The following is a 19262-nucleotide window of genomic DNA, read 5'->3' as shown; positions in this document are numbered from 1 at the left end:
ACAGGGGGAGGGGCGCAGCTTAGAGGAACAGGGGGAGGGGGCAGCTTAGAGGGACAGGGTGGAGGGGCGCAGCTTAGAGGAACAGGGGGGAGGGGCGCAGTTTAGAGGAACAGGGGGGAGGGGCGCAGCTTAGAGGAACAGGGGGAGGGGCGCAGTTTAGAGGAACAGGGGGAGAGGCGCAGCTTAGAGGGAACATTTGTTATGAGATGGAAACACACTCCTGAACTATGCAATCCTTCCCCCCAGCTGAGAAGTGAGAGTGTTTGTGTGTGTGGGTGGCAGGCGTGTGTGTGTGTGGCAGGCGTGTGTGTGTGTGTATGTGTGTGGCAGGCTTGTGTGTGTGTGTGTGTGTGGCAGGCTTGTGTGTGTGTGTGTGTGGCAGGCGTGTGTGTGTGTGTGTGTGGCAGGCTTGTGTGTGTGTGTGTGTGGCAGGCTTGTGTGTGTGTGTGTGTGGCAGGCTTATGTGTGTGTGTGGCAGGCGTGAGCCCTGAATAGCTGTGGGTGTGCAGCAGCAGGCATTCCAGTGGGAGCAGACCTTCCTCCTACATCAGCTGTCTGAACGAACACAGACACACAGACACACAGACAGAGTGTATGAGGAGAGTATAACATGTTGTAGCAGAAGACTAGCACAGCGGGACCCTATTCTCTGTGCTCGTGGATTATAACTTGTCGGGAGAGAAGAGAGGTGAGGGGTAATGGTGAATGTGTTAGGTCAGATTTTCAAGCCTAGTAAATCTTTACAATCTATCGGACCTTGTTTCCTGCCTGCTTGTGGTGTGTGCCCTCCTTAATGGGTCTGGATGTAAACAGCCCCTCTGGCAGTAAGCCAATCAGAGAGCATCGTTCAAAATGACCTACTGGGTCTGGTTCCAACACTAACACATCCCTCCTCCACACCCCTCCTTCACATCCCTCCTTATGGTTCAAGGGAGAGAGAGACGAGTGGGAGGAGAGGATAAGGAGGGAGAGGGGGGATACGAAGGGAGAGGGGGGATAAGGAGGGAGAGGGGATAAGGAGTAAGAGGGGGGATAAGGAGGGAGAGGGGATAAGGAGGGAGAGAGAGGTGAATGACGAGAGGGGATAAGGAGGTAGAGGGGATAAGGAGGTAGAGGGGATAAGGAGGTAGAGGGGATAAGGAGGTAGAGGGGATAAGGAGGTAGAGGGGATATGGAGGGAGGGAGAGGGGATAAGGAGGGAGGGAGAGGGGGATAAGGAGGGAGGGAGAGGGGGATAAGGAGGGAGGGAGAGGGGATAAGGAGGGAGGGAGAGGGGATAAGGAGGGAGGGAGAGGGGATAAGGAGGGAGGGAGAGGGGATAAGGAGGGAGAGGGGATAAGGAGGGAGAGAGAGGTAAAGGATGAGAGGGGATAAGGAGGTAGAGGGGATAAGGAGGTAGAGGGGATAAGGAGGTAGAGGGGATAAGGAGGTAGAGGGGATAAGGAGGTAGAGGGGATAAGGAGGTAGAGGGGATAAGGAGCGATAGGGGATAAGGAGAGAGAGAGGATAAGGAGAGAGAGAGGATAAGGAGAGAGAGAGACGGAGGAGAGAAGATAAAAAGAGAGACGGAGGAGAGGGGATAAGGAGGGAGACGAAGGGGAGAGGGGATAAGGAGTGAGAGGGACGGAGAAGAGAGGATAAGGAGAGAGAGAGACGGAGGAGAGAGGATAAAAAGAGAGAGAGACGGAGGAGAGGGGATAAGGAGAGAGAGGGACGGAGAAGAGAGGATAAGGAGAGAGAGGAAGGGGAGAGAGGATAAGGAGGGAGACGAAGGGGAAAGGGGATAAAAAGAGAGACGGAGGAGAGGGGATAAGGAGAGAGAGACGGAGGAGAGGGATTAAGGAGAGAGAGAGACGGAGGAGAGGGGATAAGGAGAGAGAGAGACGGAGGAGAGGGGATAAGGAGAAAGAGAGACGGAGAAGAGAGGATAAGGAGGGAGAGACGGAGAAGAGAGGATAAGGAGAGAGAGACGGAGGAGAGAGGATAAGGAGGGAGAGGAAGGGGAGAGAGGATAAGGAGAGAGAGAGACGGAGGAGAGGGGATAAGGAGAGAGAGACGGAGGAGAGAGGATAAGGAGGGAGAGGGACGGAGGAGAGGGGATAAGGAGGGAGACGAAGGGGAGAGAGGATAAGGAGAGAGAGAGACGGAGGAGAGAGGATAAGGAGAGAGAGACGGAGGAGAGAGGATAAGGAGAGAGAGACGGAGGAGAGAGGATAAGGAGGGAGAGGAAGGGGAGAGAGGATAAGGAGAGAGAGAGACGGAGGAGAGGGGATAAGGAGGGAGAGGAAGGGGAGAGAGGATAAGGAGAGAGAGGGTCGGAGGAGAGAGAGAGGCGGAGGAGAGAGAGGATAAGGAGAGAGAGAGAGGCGGAGGAGAGAGGATAAGGAGAGAGAGAGACGGAGGAGAGAGAGGATAAGGAGGGAGAGGGAGACGAAGGGGAGAGGATAAGGAGAGCAAGGAAGGGGGAGAGAGATGAAGAGGGAGAGAGGAAGGAACATGTATTTGTATCGTTTTGTAACAAGGCCCTGAGAAATGGCCGTGTATGTACCTAACTGACCCGCTCTGCCCATTCATCACCATTTACCTGTAGGCCCCAGCCTCAAACTCAGGTCCTGTATGTACTTAACTGACCCGCTCTGCCCATTCATCACCATTTACCTGTAGGCCCCAGCCTCAAACTCAGGTCCTGTATGTACCTAACTGACCCGCTCTGCCCATTCATCACCATTTACCTGTAGGCCCCAGCCTCGAACTCAGGTCCCGTATGTACCCAACTGACCCGCTCTGCCCATTCATCACCATTTACCTGTAGGCCCCAGCCTCAAACTCAGGTCCTATATGGACCTAACTGACCCGCTCTGCCCATTCTCCACCATTTACCTGTAGGCCCCAGCCTCGAACTCAGGTCCTGTATGTACCTAACTGACCCGCTCTGCCCATTCATCACCATTTACCTGTAGGCCCCAGCCTCAAACTCAGGTCCTGTATGGACCCAACTGACCCGCTCTGCCCATTCAGCGCCATTTACACGTTGTTGTCTTAGCTCTCCTGATCAACACCTGTGATTGCTTTATGTCTCTCAATATGTCTAGTCTACTGCTGTCTTGGCTAGTTTTTACTGTTTTATTTCACTGTAGAGTCAAAATGCCTTAGACAGCTCTTTCGTCCCACCCCCACACACATGCGGAGACCTCACCTGGCTTAATTTGTCCCTCCAGAGACAAAACCTCTATCATCACTCATTGCCAAGGTTTACCTCCACTGTACTCTCATCCTACCATATCCCTGTCTGCCAATTATGCCTTGAATCTATTCTACCACGCCCAGAAATCTGCTTCTTTTATTATCTGTCCCCAACGCACTAGACGACCAGTTCTTATAGCCTTTAGCTGTACCCTCATCCAACTCCTCCTCTGGTGATGTAGAGGTTAACCCAGGCCCTGTAGCCCCCAGTTACACTCCTATTCCCCAGGCGCTATCATTTGTTGACTTCTGTAACCGCAAAAGCCTACGTTTGTTTTATTCACTGTTTTAGCTCACTCTGCCAACCCTGATGTCCTAGCCGTGTCTAAATCCTGGCTTAGGAAGGCCACCAAAAAATCTGAAATTTCCATCCCCAACTACATTTTCCACCAAGATAGAACTGCCAAAGGGGGTGGAGTTGCAATCTACTGCAGAGATAGCCTGCAGAGTTCTGTCATACTATCCAGGTCTGTGCCCAAACAGTTTAAGCTTCTACTTTTAAAAATCCATCTCTCCAGAAATAAGTCTCTCACTGTTGCCGCTTGTTATATACCCCCCTCAGCCCCCAGCTATGCCCTGGACACCATATGTGAATTAATTTCCCCCCATCTATCTTCAGAGTTTGCACTGTTAGGTGACCTAAACTGGGACATGCTTAACACCCAGCCGTCCCACAATCTAAGATAGATGCCGTCAATCTCACACAAATGATCAAGGAACCCACCAAGTACTACCCTAAATCCTCATATAAATCATCCTGACCAACCTGCCCTCTAAACACACCTCTGCTGTCTTCAACCAGGATCTCAGCAATCACTGCCTGCGTCCGTAATGGGTCCGCGGGCAAACGACCACCCCTCCTCACTGTCAAACGCTCCCTAAAACACTTCAGCGAGCAGGCCTTTCTAATCAACCTGGCCCGGGTATTCTTGAAGGATATTGACCTCATTCCATCAGTAGAGGATGCCTGGATATTCTTTAAAAGTGGTTTCTTCACCGTCTTAAATAATCATGCCTCATTCAAAAAATGTAGAACTAAGAACAGATATAGCCCTTTGTTCAATCCAGTACTGACTGCCCTTGACCAGGACAAAAACATCCTGTGGCGTATTGCATCAGCATCGAATAGCCCCCGCGATATGCATCTTTTCAGGGAAGTTAGGAACCAATATACACAGGCAGTTTGAAAAAGCTAGCCTTTGCTTTCCTAACAGAAAACATTAGAACAAACTCCAAAAAGTTCTGGGACACTAAAGTCCATGGAGAATAAGAGCACCTCCTCCCAGCTGCCCACTGCTCTGAGGCTAGGAAACACTGTCACTACCAATAAATCTATCGGTAATCATGAATTTCAATAAGAATTTGTATTATTATTATTATTTTTATTTTTTACAGCTGGCCATTCTTTCCACTTGGCACCGCCCTACCCCGGTCAACATCTCTGCACAGCAACTTGCCCAAGCCTCACCCATTTCTCCAGAAGATGTTCTGAAAGAGGTACAAAATCTGGACCCGTACAAATCAGCCGGGCTAGACAATCTAGACCCTCTCGTTCTAAAATTATCCGCCGCAATTGTTGCAATCCCTATTACTAGCCTGTTCAACCTCTCTTTCGTATCGTCTGAAATCCCTAAAGATTGGCAATCCCCCTCTTCAAAAGAGGCACTCTAGACCCAAACTGCTACAGACCCATATCTATCCTACCCTGCCTTTCTAAAGTCTTCGAAAGCCAAGTTAACAAACAGATCACCAACTATTTTGAATCCCACCATACCTTCTCCGCTATGTAATCTGGTTGGTGAGCTGGTCATAAGTGCACCTCAGCCACGCTCAAGGTCCTAAACAATATCATAACCGCCATCGATAAAAGACAATACTGTGCAGCCATTATTATTAACCTGGCCAAGGCTTTCGACTCTGTCAATCACCACATTCTTATCGACAGACTCAACAGTCTTGGTTTCTCAAATGACTGCCTCGCCTGGTTTACCAACTACTTATCAAACAGAGTTCAGTGTGTCAAATCAGAGGGCCTGTTGTCCGGACCTCTGGCAGTCTCTATGGGGGTGCCACAGGGTTCAATTCTCGGGCAGACTCTTTTCTCTGTATACATCAAAGATGTTGCTCTTGCTGCTGGTGATTCTCTGATCCACCTCTACGCAGACGACACCATTCTGTATACTTCTGGCCCATCTTTGGACACTGTGCTATCTAACCTCCAGACGAGCTTCAATGCCATACAACACTCCTTCCGTGGCCTCCAACTGCTCTTAAATGCAAGCAAAACTAAATGCATGCTCTTTAACCGATCGCTGCCCACACCCACTCGCCCATCTAGCATCACTACTCTGGACGGTTCTGACTTAGAATATGTGGACAACTACAAATACCTAAGTGTCTGGTTAGACTGTAAACTCTCCTTCCAGACTCACATTAAGTATCTCCAATCCAAAATTAAATCTAGAATCGGCTTCCTATTTCGCAACAAAGCATCCTTCACTTATTCTGCCAAACATACCCTCGTAAAACTGACTATCCTACCGATCCTCGACTTCGGCGATGTCATTTACAAAATAGCCTCCAACACTCTACTCAGCAAATTGGATGCAGTCTATCACAGTGTCATCCGTTTTGTCACTAAAGCCCCATATACTACCCACCACTGCAACCTGTATGCTCTAGTTGGCTGGTCCTCGCTACATATTCGTTGCCAAACCCACTGGCCCTAGGTCATCTTTTAGTCTTTGCTAAAGACGCAAGACTTCACTCTCACAGTATCTGCGCATGTGCACAGGTTTGGTTCATGCATTACAGCGTGGTAGAAACGGGACCAAAACAGCGGAGAAGTTGAGCCTCGTGCTCCAACGCTCTTAGATGTTGCGGTAATTGACCCACTATGCTGTTTATGTTCCTCATTTGAAGCTAATTTCCTGCCATTCTACACATTTTGCCATGTAGCTGAGAAAAAATTTGCAGATTTAAAGTATATTTTCTACAATTCAATGCATTTTGCCATGGCTAATACGGTGTTATTTTTCTCTACTCTCCTGGATTCTCTAGCTTTGACTTTGGTGATTGTTATTTCTCAAAGACTAAATTACTCAAATATATATGGTAGGTCCATTATCTTCCTACTTACTTTATATCTGTTTGCTGTCATTTAAGTTCACACTGAAAGCCTTTTTCCATCCGGAATTAATTCAGAAAACGTTTCTTTACACGTTGGACATAGGCATTCCGAAGAAAAAAAACTTAACGGCCCGCTCCAAGGGAGGGTCGGAGTATAAGTAAAAAATATAAAAGTATGCGAAACGGAGTACAGATGGCACTTCTCGGATACGTACTCTGCTTATACACATTTTGAAGTATGGAAGCTTCAACAAAAACTATGGACAGAAATATGACACAACCACATTAAAAAAAAAGTAATTTCTAAACTAATTTCTTGAAATCAATTGCTGCCCAGTACCATCTCATAGGCTGCCCAGTACCATCTCATAGGCTGCCCAGTACCATCTCATAGGCTGCCCAGTACCATCTCATAGGCTGCCCAGTACCATCTCATAGGCTGCCCAGTACCATCTCATAGGCTGCCCAGTACCATCTCATAGGCTGCCCAGTACCATCTCATAGGCTGCCCAGTACCATCTCATAGGCTGCCCAGTACCATCTCATAGGCTGCCCAGTACCATCTCATAGGCTGCCCAGTACCATCTCATAGGCTGCCCAGTACCATCTCATAGGCTGCCCAGTACCATCTCATAGGCTGCCCAGTACCATCTCATAGGCTGCCCAGTACCATCTCATAGGCTGCCCAGTACCATCTCATAGGCTGCCCAGTACCATCTCATATGCTGCCTGACTACAATATTTTCTCTTGATACACTAATAAATACATTCTGTGTTAATTGTGTACCTGCCTACAATACACACAGTGGTGTGCATAGATCGCAACCCCATAGTAAGTCAATAGGGCTAGCCACAAATAATTAGTAGCCAACTAGCCACAAAGAATTGTCAACTAGTCATCTACCTTGCATTACATTAGATGTCGGTTGTTTTTGCCTGTTAAAATGGCTAGTTAGCTAGATTATTACAATTCCCATATAGCTAGCTGATAATTATGAAGTTAAAAGTTTGTTTATGTGGCCATCTTGTCATCTGGGTTACCATTAGCCTGGCTGGCAGCAGGTTGAGTGAATAGGCAGTACGATACAAGGCATAGTCGTGAGGTGATTGATGCACGCACATCGTCTGCCCGCCCTCTCACTGACGAACAGAGTGCCACAACAGGCTCGGAGTGATTCCTCACACTGTCGCCGTATAGCTGCCCTCCTCCTCCGGAGGGACATCCTCCTAGCCGTTGGGTGTGTGTGTGTGTCTCATCCGGATGTTTATTTGTATCGTAGCTAGAATCAGGTTATATTTGCATATTTTCCCAGGGTTGACAGAGTCCCTGCAGGCTCTGTAGTAGCCCATGGATCATGAAAAGTGATGTGGTAGCTAGCCAGCCCTACTTGCTAAATAACCATGGATTATAATCAGGGATAACCTATAGGTACAGCCATCTCCTGCTAGAATGAACGATATGTATCTTCTATCGATCAGAATAAAGCTGGACCAGTTGATTAAAAGGTGTGGAACAGACTGAATAAAGCTGGACCAGTTGATTAAAGGGTGTGGAACAGACTGAATAAAGCTGGACCAGTTGATTAAAAGGTGTGGAACAGACTGAATAAAGCTGGACCAGTTGATTAAAGGGTGTGGAACAGACTGAATAAAGTTGGACCAGTTGATTAAAAGGTGTGGAACAGACTGAATAAAGTTGGACCAGTTGATTAAAAGGTGTGGAACAGACTGAATAAAGCTGGACCAGTTGATTAAAGGGTGTGGAACAGACTGAATAAAGCTGGACCAGTTGATTAAAGGGTGTGGAACAGACTGAATAAAGCTGGACCAGTTGATTAAAGGGTGTGGAACAGACTGAATAAAGCTGGACCAGTTGATTAAAGGGTGTGGAACAGACTGAATAAAGCTGGACCAGTTGATTAAAAGGTGTGGAACAGACTGAATAAAGCTGGACCAGCTGAATAAAAGGTGTGGAACAGACTGAATAAAGCTGGACCAGTTGATTAAAGGGTGTGGAACAGACTGAATAAAGTTGGACCAGTTGATTAAAGGGTGTGGAACAGACTGAATAAAGCTGGACCAGTTGATTAAAAGGTGTGGAACAGACTGAATAAAGTTGGACCAGTTGATTAAAAGGTGTGGAACAGACTGAATAAAGCTGGACCAGCTGATTAAAAGGTGTGGAACAGACTGAATAAAGCTGGACCAGCTGATTAAAAGGTGTGGAACAGACTGAATAAAGCTGGACCAGTTGATTAAAGGGTGTGGAACAGACTGAATAAAGCTGGACCAGCTGATTAAAAGGTGTGGAACAGACTGAATAAAGCTGGACCAGTTGATTAAAAGGTGTGGAACAGACTGAATAAAGTTGGACCAGTTGATTAAAAGGTGTGGAACAGACTGAATAAAGTTGGACCAGTTGATTAAAAGGTGTGGAACAGACTGAATAAAGCTGGACCAGCTGATTAAAAGGTGTGGAACAGACTGAATAAAGCTGGACCAGCTGATTAAAAGGTGTGGAACAGACTGAATAAAGCTGGACCAGTTGATTAAAGGGTGTGGAACAGACTGAATAAAGCTGGACCAGTTGATTAAAAGGTGTGGAACAGACTGAATAAAGCTGGACCAGTTGATTAAAAGGTGTGGAACAGACTGAATAAAGCTGGACCAGTTGATTAAAGGGTGTGGAACAGACTGAATAAAGCTGGACCAGTTGATTAAAGGGTGTGGAACAGACTGAATAAAGCTGATGTCCTTCATTCATTCGTCATAAAAAAAAGTGATTTGGGTTATTGGGGGCAGGCCTGCGGGGTGGTGTCTGTGCGTGTGTGTGTGGTGTTTTGGGAGCAGGCCTGCGGGGCGGTGTGTGTGTGTGTGGTGTTTTGGGGGCAGGCCTGTGGGGCGGTGTGTGTGTGTGTGGTGTTTTGGGGGCAGGCCTGTGGGGCGGTGTGTGTGTGTGTGGTGTTTTGGGAGCAGCCCTGCGGGGCGGTGTGTGTGTGTGTGTACTCACAGTGTGTTTGGGTATCGGGGGCAGGCCAGCGGGACTGTGTGTGTCTGCTTCTTCCTTCAGTAGGTGGTCAGTTCTCATGTAGGAGTTATAGAGGCCGTCACCATGCCGCGCTGGTGGACACAACAACACAGGTCAGAGGTCACGCTCTGGATCAACTTCATTGACATTAACAATATAATCAGACACATGTGTAATAAATAAATTGGTCTAACAGGAGCTCTCATATTGAAACATTACCCTAACAGACATACACCGAGTACACCTTATGCCCTCAGAAAAGCCTCAAATCGTTGGGGGATGGACTCGACAAGATGTCGAAAGCGTTCCACGGGCAGGGCCACATCCTCACCTTCCCGGTACCGCAATTTCAACTGCCCCAAACTTAACTTGAACCATCCCAAAATTAAAACACGTTTGTTTTTTTTGTGTGTGTTAATATGCCAACATGGGTCTAGATCATTTACAACGCTTTTAAAGTAAAGTATTTCAGTCAATATTACATCAACTTAATTTGTTAACATAAAACTTTTTTGCATCTTAACGAAAAGAAAAGAAAACATCCATTACATTATTAGAAAGTCTAACGTATTAATTGAACATGCTAACCACATGTATACAATATACATAACCAGTCAACAGTTTGGCCACACCTACTGATTTCTTTATTATAATTTTTTTTACATTGTAGAATAATAGTGAAGACATCAAAACTATAAAATAACACATATGGAATCAGTTTCATTAAAGTTTGGCTATATTTTCAGGCTCCTCCCTTATGTAAGCATGGGTCTGGACATGACAGGCTGTAGCCAATAGCCATAGGCTATCACCTACACATCGACATAAAGGCTAATTACTTATGGACATACACTTTTGTTTTTCTTCACAGAATACCTACTATTTTTCATTTTTAAAAACAATTTACTTAGCCAATTTATTAATGGCCTTGCAGCCCTGACAGACGGCCCTGGTGCCCTGGCAAAAGGCCCTGGTGCCCTGGCAGAAGGCCCTGGTGCCCTGGCAGATCGGGCACTTCTTAACTGGTACCTAGAGCAAAACAACCGACATGTAAGTGTCCGTGGGAGTCTCACCTTTCCACAGAGGTGTCACATTAGTGTGTAGAACAAACTGTTTGGACGCTACAGACAGAAGTTGGCAGAAGAGCCTGTACCGACTTCAGAAGAGTCCTGTGATGATTGTGGGGGTCGTCGAGACAACTGAAAACACCACCGTGTTCCTGAGAGTCTCATCTTTCTACAGAGTGGTAGTTTGTAGGCCAAACCAGTCGGAGACTACAGACGTTTTCGTGAGAAGACGGATTTTCAGGATGTCTCAGTCTGACAAACATCGCGCTACCTATGCCATCTTTCACCACAGATATGGAAGGGCCGACGGATGTGGTGGATTGAGACACAGCCCATGCAAAAAAAAAACAGATCTGTAGTTTAAACAGATGGGGATTTTTGCATGATGTTAATTTGATTTCCGTGGCGCCACTTGTAATAATAAAATTTCAGGCCTGTAGTTCCCCCTCCAATAACACCTCCTCTGTGTGCAGGTCTAAGGTGACACACAGTCACGCACACTGTGGCATATCATAAATCAGACTCATTTCCGGTTATCAGATCCCTTTCCGTGTTAATGACTCTATTTCTGATTACACCTGTGTCTGTGTTCCATCGTTTCAACGTGGATGCACAGAACAAAATGGTGGAGACACAGACAGACAAGCGGAAAGATGCTGCCGTCACAGTAGCATCTGCTAGCCCCATTAATAGGCCAATAATAGGCCTACCACTTTCAGCAACACTGGCTCTCTGGCAACCTTAAGCACCTGGCTAAGCCAGTCTGGGCTGTGAATGGGGTTGGCCGGTTCATGCAAGGTAACAGCTTTAACCCATAGAGAGCTGTGGGGTTAGTTATCATTTGCCAATAGGGAGCTATAGTGCTAGCATTAGCCCATAGAGAGCTATGGGGCTAGTTTGCATTAGGTAATAGGGAGCCGTGGAATTCACCTGCTAGCATTAACCCATAGACCAGGGGTGTCCAACTACCAGTAGTCCGCCGTCCACCTATAAGTAGCTCGCCAATCAATTTTGAAAGTACATGCATTTTTAAATCAAAAGCCGTCTCAAAGATCCCGGCTATTATCCAAACAAAACCACTATTGGCTTTAAAAAAAAAGAGTCAAAAAGGTAACAATACCTGCCAATTAATTTCCAGCAATATTACCCGTCTGTCTGTGGCACGTCTTTAAAAAAAAAAATGGACCTTTATTTAACTAGGCAAGTCAGTTAGGAACAAATTCTTATTTTCAATGACGGCCTAGGAACAGTGGGTTAACTGCCTGTTCAGGGGCAGAACGACAGATTTGTACCTTGTCAGCTCGGGGATATGAACTTGCAACCTTCCAGTTACTAGTCCAACGCTCTAACCACTAGGCTACCCTGCCAGTTAGCGATGCTAATCATTTTCCCTGAAAACCTTCTCAATTAAAAGTTAAGTAGTCTCACCTGACAGAAGTATAGAATGATTATTTGTTTTAATTGGGTGGTCATTGTTTTGCAAACTCTTGCCATGCCATTTGCTGCAGCAGTAGGTCTTAACATCAGCAGAAACATCTTTAGACCCACACATTCCTCCCCTCCTAGATGCGCAATTACAGGGAATTGCACTCAAAACTAAATGTTAGTTTCTCTCCTTTAAGTAAAAAATAAATAAAATGGTCTTCTGATGTGATTTAAGCCTTGACATGGACTCAGAACATTCAATTTTGTTGTTTCTCTAGGAATAATTGTAATATTGAGAGTATAAAGATAAAATCCCAAACCAAGAAAAATAAAACTGACTTTGGTTTTAACAGTTTAGTTAGCGTTAGCCCTAAAAGAGCAATCTTAGCTAGTGTTAGCCCCATAGAGAACTGTGTCACTAAGTTAGCATTAGCCCCACAGATAACTGTGTCACTAAGTTAGCATTAGCCCCATAGAGAACTGTGTCACTAAGTTAGCGTTAGCCCCATAGAGAACTGTCACTAAGTTAGCGTTAGCCCCATAGAGAACTGTGTCACTAAGTTAGCCCCATAGAGAACTGTGTCACTAAGTTAGCCCCATAGAGAACTGTGTCACTAAGTTAGCCCCATAGAGAACTGTGTCACTAAGTTAGCCCCATAGAGAACTGTGTCACTAAGTTAGCCCCATAGAGAACTGTGTCACTAAGTTAGCCCCATAGAGAACTGTGTCACTAAGTTAGCCCCATAGAGAACTGTGTCACTAAGTTAGCGTTAGCCCCATATAGAACTGTGTCACGAAGTTAGCGTTAGCCCCATAGAGAACTGTGTCACTAAGTTAGCGTTAGTGAAACAGACATCAGTGTATTGCTATCCGTTTAGTTAGAGTTAGCCCTAAGAGAGCCATGTTAACTAGTAATAACCCTTAGAGAGATGTAGGGTTAGTTAGAGCTGTGTGGCCAGGCTCCAGTCCTGTGCTGCAGTGTCAACCGACGGGCTCTGTGCGGGGGTGGGGGTACAATACACATGGCCTGCATGAAAGGGGAGTTAAGACTGTGGGTTCAGCACTTTACCCCCATATTCACATTCACTCTGGCCCCAAACATTACTACTGAAAACTCCCCACAACAAAACTCAAACCAAAAGGGTTGGCATCAATTTCATGTGAATGGCACGGTTGTTATGGAAAAATGTAGCTATTTAGCAAACACACCGCCTGGGTCTGTGTGCGGAGATGGTGGTCCAGGAGGGACAAACACCACAGAGAGTAGAGCGAAGGGAACACCCCAGAAACGTGTCATAAACCAGACTAATAACAATGGTGCAACAGCGTAGACACAGACTGCTGGCTAGACTGTAGCTGACTCAACTAGAACTAGCTAGACTGCCTGTCTGTCTGTTGTTCATACAGAACTACTGAGATATATCTATTTATTTGATAAGACTATTGACTTGCCTAGTAAGCTAAATACTTTAAAAAATATAAATACATTTTTTAAATATGATTCAGAGACCTGCAAAGAAGCATGAGTTCAGCACTTGTTCCAGTGTTGACTGGCTCTGGAGAAGAGTACTTACAGACATGCAGGAGAGTCTAGTGTTTGTCTGATCAACGGACACAAAGTTGCAAGTCAGAAAACAGCTTGTTTACCTCCACTGGGTGGAACTGATCAGCGCTATTATGACATCACAGTCTACAGGGCTCTACAGCGCTACCCTTCTGAGGGCATACACTCCTAAATATTTTGCTGTGCAACTTAGAATATTACATTTGGTAGCACCAGTGCCTCTAGAGATAAATGAAATCACCCAACTGCGTACTGCGGCTTTAATACATCCAACAACAACAACAAATGTATTGTGCGCCTTCATTTCTTTGTCACCACAGAGCCCTGATCTGCCTGACAATCAGACTGCGATACCTCTGGTTCACAGTCTAAGATCAATGCCATACAATTTGCTTGGAAAAACTTCCACTCACAAGCTATAAAGCCAGAATGTTCCAGAAAATCAATATTTTTATGTATCGGTTGTTTCGTGCGGCTGGTCTTTTTGCAGGTAGGAAGCGCTGGTATTCGAGTTCATATTTCTACCACCAGAAGCATACAAACATGCATCTATTTTCAACTTGTGTACATGCTTCAGGTGACAAACCTGAACGCACTACCAGCGCTTGGAAAAGTTCATGCAATTATACTTTCCTGTCCATATCTAGCCTCACATTCCTACCTGCAAAAGGACCAACAGCACAGACAACCAGTGAAGTATCATTGTACTCAGCATGCTGTCTTGTAGAGGTCACGAGAGGAAACTTTCCTGATCCAAAACACTCATTTCTGCCTGACGTAGAATTCCATTGCAATTCCTCTTCTGTGGAGTTTATATATAATATATATATATATATATATATGTAACATATAATTATGTTGCATTACCGCCTCCAACTGAACTATAGTAAAGAAACATTACACTTTGTGATACAAAATGGGAAAAGGGGAAACTGGAAAAAATTAAATAACTATTCAGACCCCTTGACTTTTTCCCACATTTTGTTACGTTACAGCCTTATCCTAATTTTTTTTTTTTTTTTTATCAACCTATGCACAATACCCCATAATGACAAACTAAAAACAGGTTTTTAGAAATGTTTGCAAAGATTAAAAAATACCTTATTTACATGAGTATTCAGACCCTTTCCTATGAGACTCGGAATTGAGCTAAGGTGCACCCCGTTTCCATTGATCATCCTTGAGATGTTTCTACAACTTGATTGGACTCCACCTGTGGTCAATTCAATTGATTGGACATGATTTGGAAAGGCACACACCTGTCTATATATGGTCCCACAGTTGACAGTGCATGTCAGATCAAAAAACAAGCCATGAGGTCGAAGGAATTGTCTGTAGTGCTCCTAGACTGAATTGTGTTGAGGCACAGATCTGGGGAAGGGTACCAAAAAAAATGTCTGCAGCATTGAAGAACCCCAAGAACACAGTGGCCTCCATCATTCTTAAATGGAAGAAGTTTGGAACCACCAAGACTCTTCCTAGAGGTGGCCTGACCAAACTGAGCAATTGGGAGAGAAGGGCCTTGGTCAGGAAGGTGACCAAGAACTCAATGGTCACTCTCCAGAGTTCCTCTGTGGGGATGGGAGAACATTCCTGAAGGACAACCATCTCTGCAGAACTCCACCAATCAGGCGTTTATGGTAGAGTGGCCAGATGGAAGCCACTCCTCAGTAAAAGGCACATGTCAGCCCACTGGGAATTTGTCAAAAGGCACCTAAAGACTCTCAGACCATGAGCAACAAGATGGTCTCTGGTCTGATGGAACCAAGATTAAACTCTTTGGCCTGAATGTCAAGCGCCCCTACTGTGAAGCATGGCGGTGGTAGCATCATGCTGTGGGGATGTTCTTCAGCGGCAGGGACTGGGAGACTAGTCGGGATTGAGGGAAAGATGAACGGAGCAAAGTACAGAGAGATTCTTGATGAAAACCTGCTCCAGAGCGCTCAGGACCTCAGACTGGGGCGAAGGTTCACCTTACAACAGGACAACAACCTTATCCACACAGCCAAGACAACTCAGGAGTGGCTTCGGGACAAGTCTCTGAATGTCCTTGAGGGGCCCAGCCAGAGCCCGGACTTAAACCCAATCGAACATCTCTGGAAAGACCAGAAAATAGCTGTGCAGTGACACACCCCCACCCAACTCGACAGAACTTGAGAGGATCTGCAGAGAAGAACGGGAGAAACTCCCCAAATACAGGTGTGCCAAGGTTGTAGCGTCATACCCAAGAAATGTAATCAATTTTAGAATAAGGCTGTAACTTAACAAAATGTGGAAAAAGGCAAGGGGTCTGAATACTTTCCTCAGTTGTATTAACATCTCCTAGATTTAGGACAGACACTTCAAAACCTTGTTTCATATTTATTTTTTGACCGACCACTTTGCCGAGTGCTGAAGTGCGGAAAAATATTTTACCCTCGGTTGCAACACTTACTACCAAGTTCCAAATTGCCTCTGGAAGCAACATCAGCACAATAACTTTATCGGGAGCTTCATGAAATGGGTTTCCATGGCCGAGCAGCCGCATACAAGCCTAAGATCACCATGCGCAATGCCAAGCGTCAGAGGGAGCGGTGTAAAGCTCGCCGCCATTGGATTCTGGAGCAGTGGAAACGCGTTCTCTGGAGTGATGAATCAAGCAATATGGGTTTGGCGGATACCAGGAGAACGCTACCTGCTCCAATGAATAGTGCCAATTGTGAAGTTTGGTGGAGGAGGAATAATGGTCTGGGGCTGTTCTATGAGCAGGTGACCACATTCTTGAAAATACACTACGTGACCAAAAGTAAGCAACAGTCCTTGACTCCCGAGCTATTTGAGATGATCAACTGTCTTGAACCATGGAAACAAAATAATTCAGGGACAAATGTTACATACGTTCAACAAAATGGCAAGCTAACAAATGATGCCCGGTGAAATGCCACTTTGTGCAATAGCTGATACTAGAATCACAGCTATCCTGATGCCTAACCACTTTACCCTGCATTCATGTACATATCTATCTGAAATACCTCCTACCTCTGGTACTCCCTTTTATATAGCTCAAATACTTGTGTATTTCATTGTATTCCTTGTGTTACTAACTTATTTTCATATTATTTCTAAACTCTGTGTCGTTGGGAAGGGCCCGTAAGTAAACATTTCACGGTAAAAATCTACACCCGTTGTATTCGGCGCATGTGACAAATAGAATTTGCTTTGAGTACATTCATGTAACGTTGCAGTTAAGTACATTAGAATACAGTACGAAGCCAGTTATAATCAGTTCATTACCTGCTGTTATGGGGCCTTCTGCTTTTCTCTGTAATACCATCATGATTGCAGTTTAACTTTGAAGCCAGCATCCGAGGTGGAGTTTAAAAAATCTTTAGTAAAAACAACCGTATATTAAAAAAAATAGCCAAGACTTCGGCTAGTTATAATAAAAAAGACTTCGAGGGCAGCGTGTATCACTTGCAATTCGTGCTCGTTTAGCTAGCTCAAGGGATCCAAAATAACCCCTACTAACTAACTTCATCGGATGAAATATAGCTACATAAATTAGTTTAATATAGCTTTCCTCACTTGCTCAACTTAATATTATAGCTAGGACTCTCTACATACACAATGTGACCTTACTCTCGTCCTAAAACCCATGGCTTTGTCAACTCGTTAACCCTGCAGTCTGAAAAAGTTCCAGCGATGGGAGTCGTCGTTTCTCGTTTCCGTCAGCTAACGTTGTTAGCACAGCCACACAAAAAAACACACGTCCGCGAGTTGAGCAAAAGCTAAATGACTCCCGCTGTCCGAAATAGTTTCCAATCTCAAAATGACAGCTTTAGCTGTCTGACCCCTCCTCGCCTTTCTCTCTCTCGGTTGATTACTATATATCCAACCCCAGAGAAACATTCCCCATAAGAAACACAAAATATCGAGTGTACTACGCGGTCACTGATTAGTTAGCAATGTAACTAGTTAGCTTCTGCTTCGATCGGCCCCATGATCCGTCCTCCTTCCGGAATGCTTGTGAAGCTGTTTTCGCTTTGAGAGAGGTAATCGTCGGTTAGCTAGCTAACGTTACCTCAACTCTGGGCACACGCAAAAAAGCCCCAGTTCTCGTTGAATTCAGAGACAATGGCGTCTCATTCGGGTAATATTACAATGTCCCCAGTGCGTTAACACCGTTAAAACGACTTATGTTTTTTTTAAACCAGTCTTGTCAGCAGCAGGAGCTCCAATTTTTTTTGTTGATGTGATTTGCCTGGTTTGTTGCTAAGGGCGTCTTCGCCGTGTGTTTCGAGTAGCGTCATTAAACAGGTGGTAGAAGGCTAGAGTGACGCGGGGTTACAGCGGCGCCATCTTGGCTCAAAGTAACACGCCCCCCCATCGTCCCATTGTTGTTACTATCAGGTGGTGTCTACATGGATATGGTGGCCATCCGTGTTCCTAGGTACATGAAACAAGAAGACGGATAACGTACATTTTAGTGATGGGGAAACCGAAGCTTTTCTGAAGGCTTCCGAGGTTTCACCAAATTGTGTCGGGAAAACGGTTCATTTTACTCGCAGCTTCATTAGCGGTTCACAATGAACATTAGTGACATCTGCTGGTCAGCAATAAGTGCTTGTAAGATTAATGTTTTCCCCCCGTAATTTTCATCAAAACGCTGTGGCGCAGCGGTAAACTGTTGATTTAATAGTCCATAATTAGTTGGAATACCAGGCTCGAAATCTATATCGTGCTGCCCTTTTTGCCTTCAAGTTGACTATTCTTCAAAGACGAATTATTTGAACAACAATGCAGAATGTGTGCTTTCCAGTGGCGATCCGTTATTCAGGGCAGGTGATTTGAACCCCACATTTTTGCAAAAATAAATCAAATATTAATACGTGTCACATATCAGTTTGCAAACGATGTAAAAACAAATATATATTGAGTTAATAAGTCTGCATACAAACACGGTCTCTTTTTTGTTTTCTGTGATGGTGAGGCAAGCCAGCAGAAAATACAGAGCTTTGCGCCTTGATTGGCTCAGTGTTCTGTCACTCATGGGGACACTACATCACAACTAAGTCTAAGGTTTGACCTAGAAAATTCTAGCCCCTTGGGTGCTGCCATAGAGTTACAATAGAAGTGCCCATCCAAGAAGTCTCAATGTCATTGGCCACAGATACAATGATTTCAAATCACGTTATATGTACAGTAGCTTTGATTGGACAGACTATGTCTACATCATACTTTCAAAATCTTAGCTAGTAGTCATCATCATGAATCAAGTCGACAACCTACTGGCTAATCCTTTTTAATCCTTGTCATATGAAGAGAAATAAGGAAGAGAAATTATAGATAAAACGTATCGGTGCTCATCGACCATTGGGCATAAACATTACACAACAAGTTGGAAATCGGAAATTCAACAATGAGTGGTTTGGAAGGAGACAGTGACAGTGGCTAAATGCAAGCATTGCAAATCAATCACTAGCGTGCTATTCTGTGGAGTGGCTGTGTGGTCCCAGATCTGGGATTAAGGGCCTCTTTTTCAAGTTTAAAATGACAAACATTCAACATTGGCCATGCTGTCAATGAACCCTGATTTATTCTGCGCCCAAAACAACTGTTAACTCGGAACTGCAAAAACTTGACAACAGTGAGTTCAAGGACAACTGGGAAGTCTGGAATATTACTCTCTATTATATTATGACAGATCAGCTAGATCTACTGTCTCTATTAAAATATGACAGACCAGCTAGATCTACTGTCTCTATTATATTATGACAGACCAGCAAGATCTACTGTCTCTATTATAAAATGACAGACCAGCCAGATC

The 19262-nt window shown here is 45.1% G+C and overlaps 1 protein-coding gene across 1 annotated transcript in view; it reads right to left on the bottom strand.

Moving 5' to 3' along the window:
• LOC139413945 (dual specificity tyrosine-phosphorylation-regulated kinase 2-like) overlaps positions 1-17689 on the bottom strand; it is a 36329-nt gene extending 18640 nt beyond the window's left edge. Inside the window, exons 1-2 of the mRNA XM_071161836.1 lie at positions 16730-17689; positions 9383-9492 (exon numbers count right to left, since the gene is read on the bottom strand). Coding sequence (XP_071017937.1) covers positions 9383-9492; positions 16730-16772 — 153 coding nt within the window. The 5' untranslated portion in view covers positions 16773-17689. The remainder of the gene's footprint in view (positions 1-9382; positions 9493-16729) is intronic.
• Between the last annotated feature and the right edge of the window lie 1573 nt (positions 17690-19262).

This window comes from Oncorhynchus clarkii, chromosome 7 (assembly GCF_045791955.1).
Source record: "Oncorhynchus clarkii lewisi isolate Uvic-CL-2024 chromosome 7, UVic_Ocla_1.0, whole genome shotgun sequence".
NCBI classification, from domain to species: domain Eukaryota; kingdom Metazoa; phylum Chordata; class Actinopteri; order Salmoniformes; family Salmonidae; genus Oncorhynchus; species Oncorhynchus clarkii.
The sequence above is the reverse complement of the archived record's forward strand: the minus strand, read 5'-3'. Positions and strand labels throughout refer to the sequence as shown.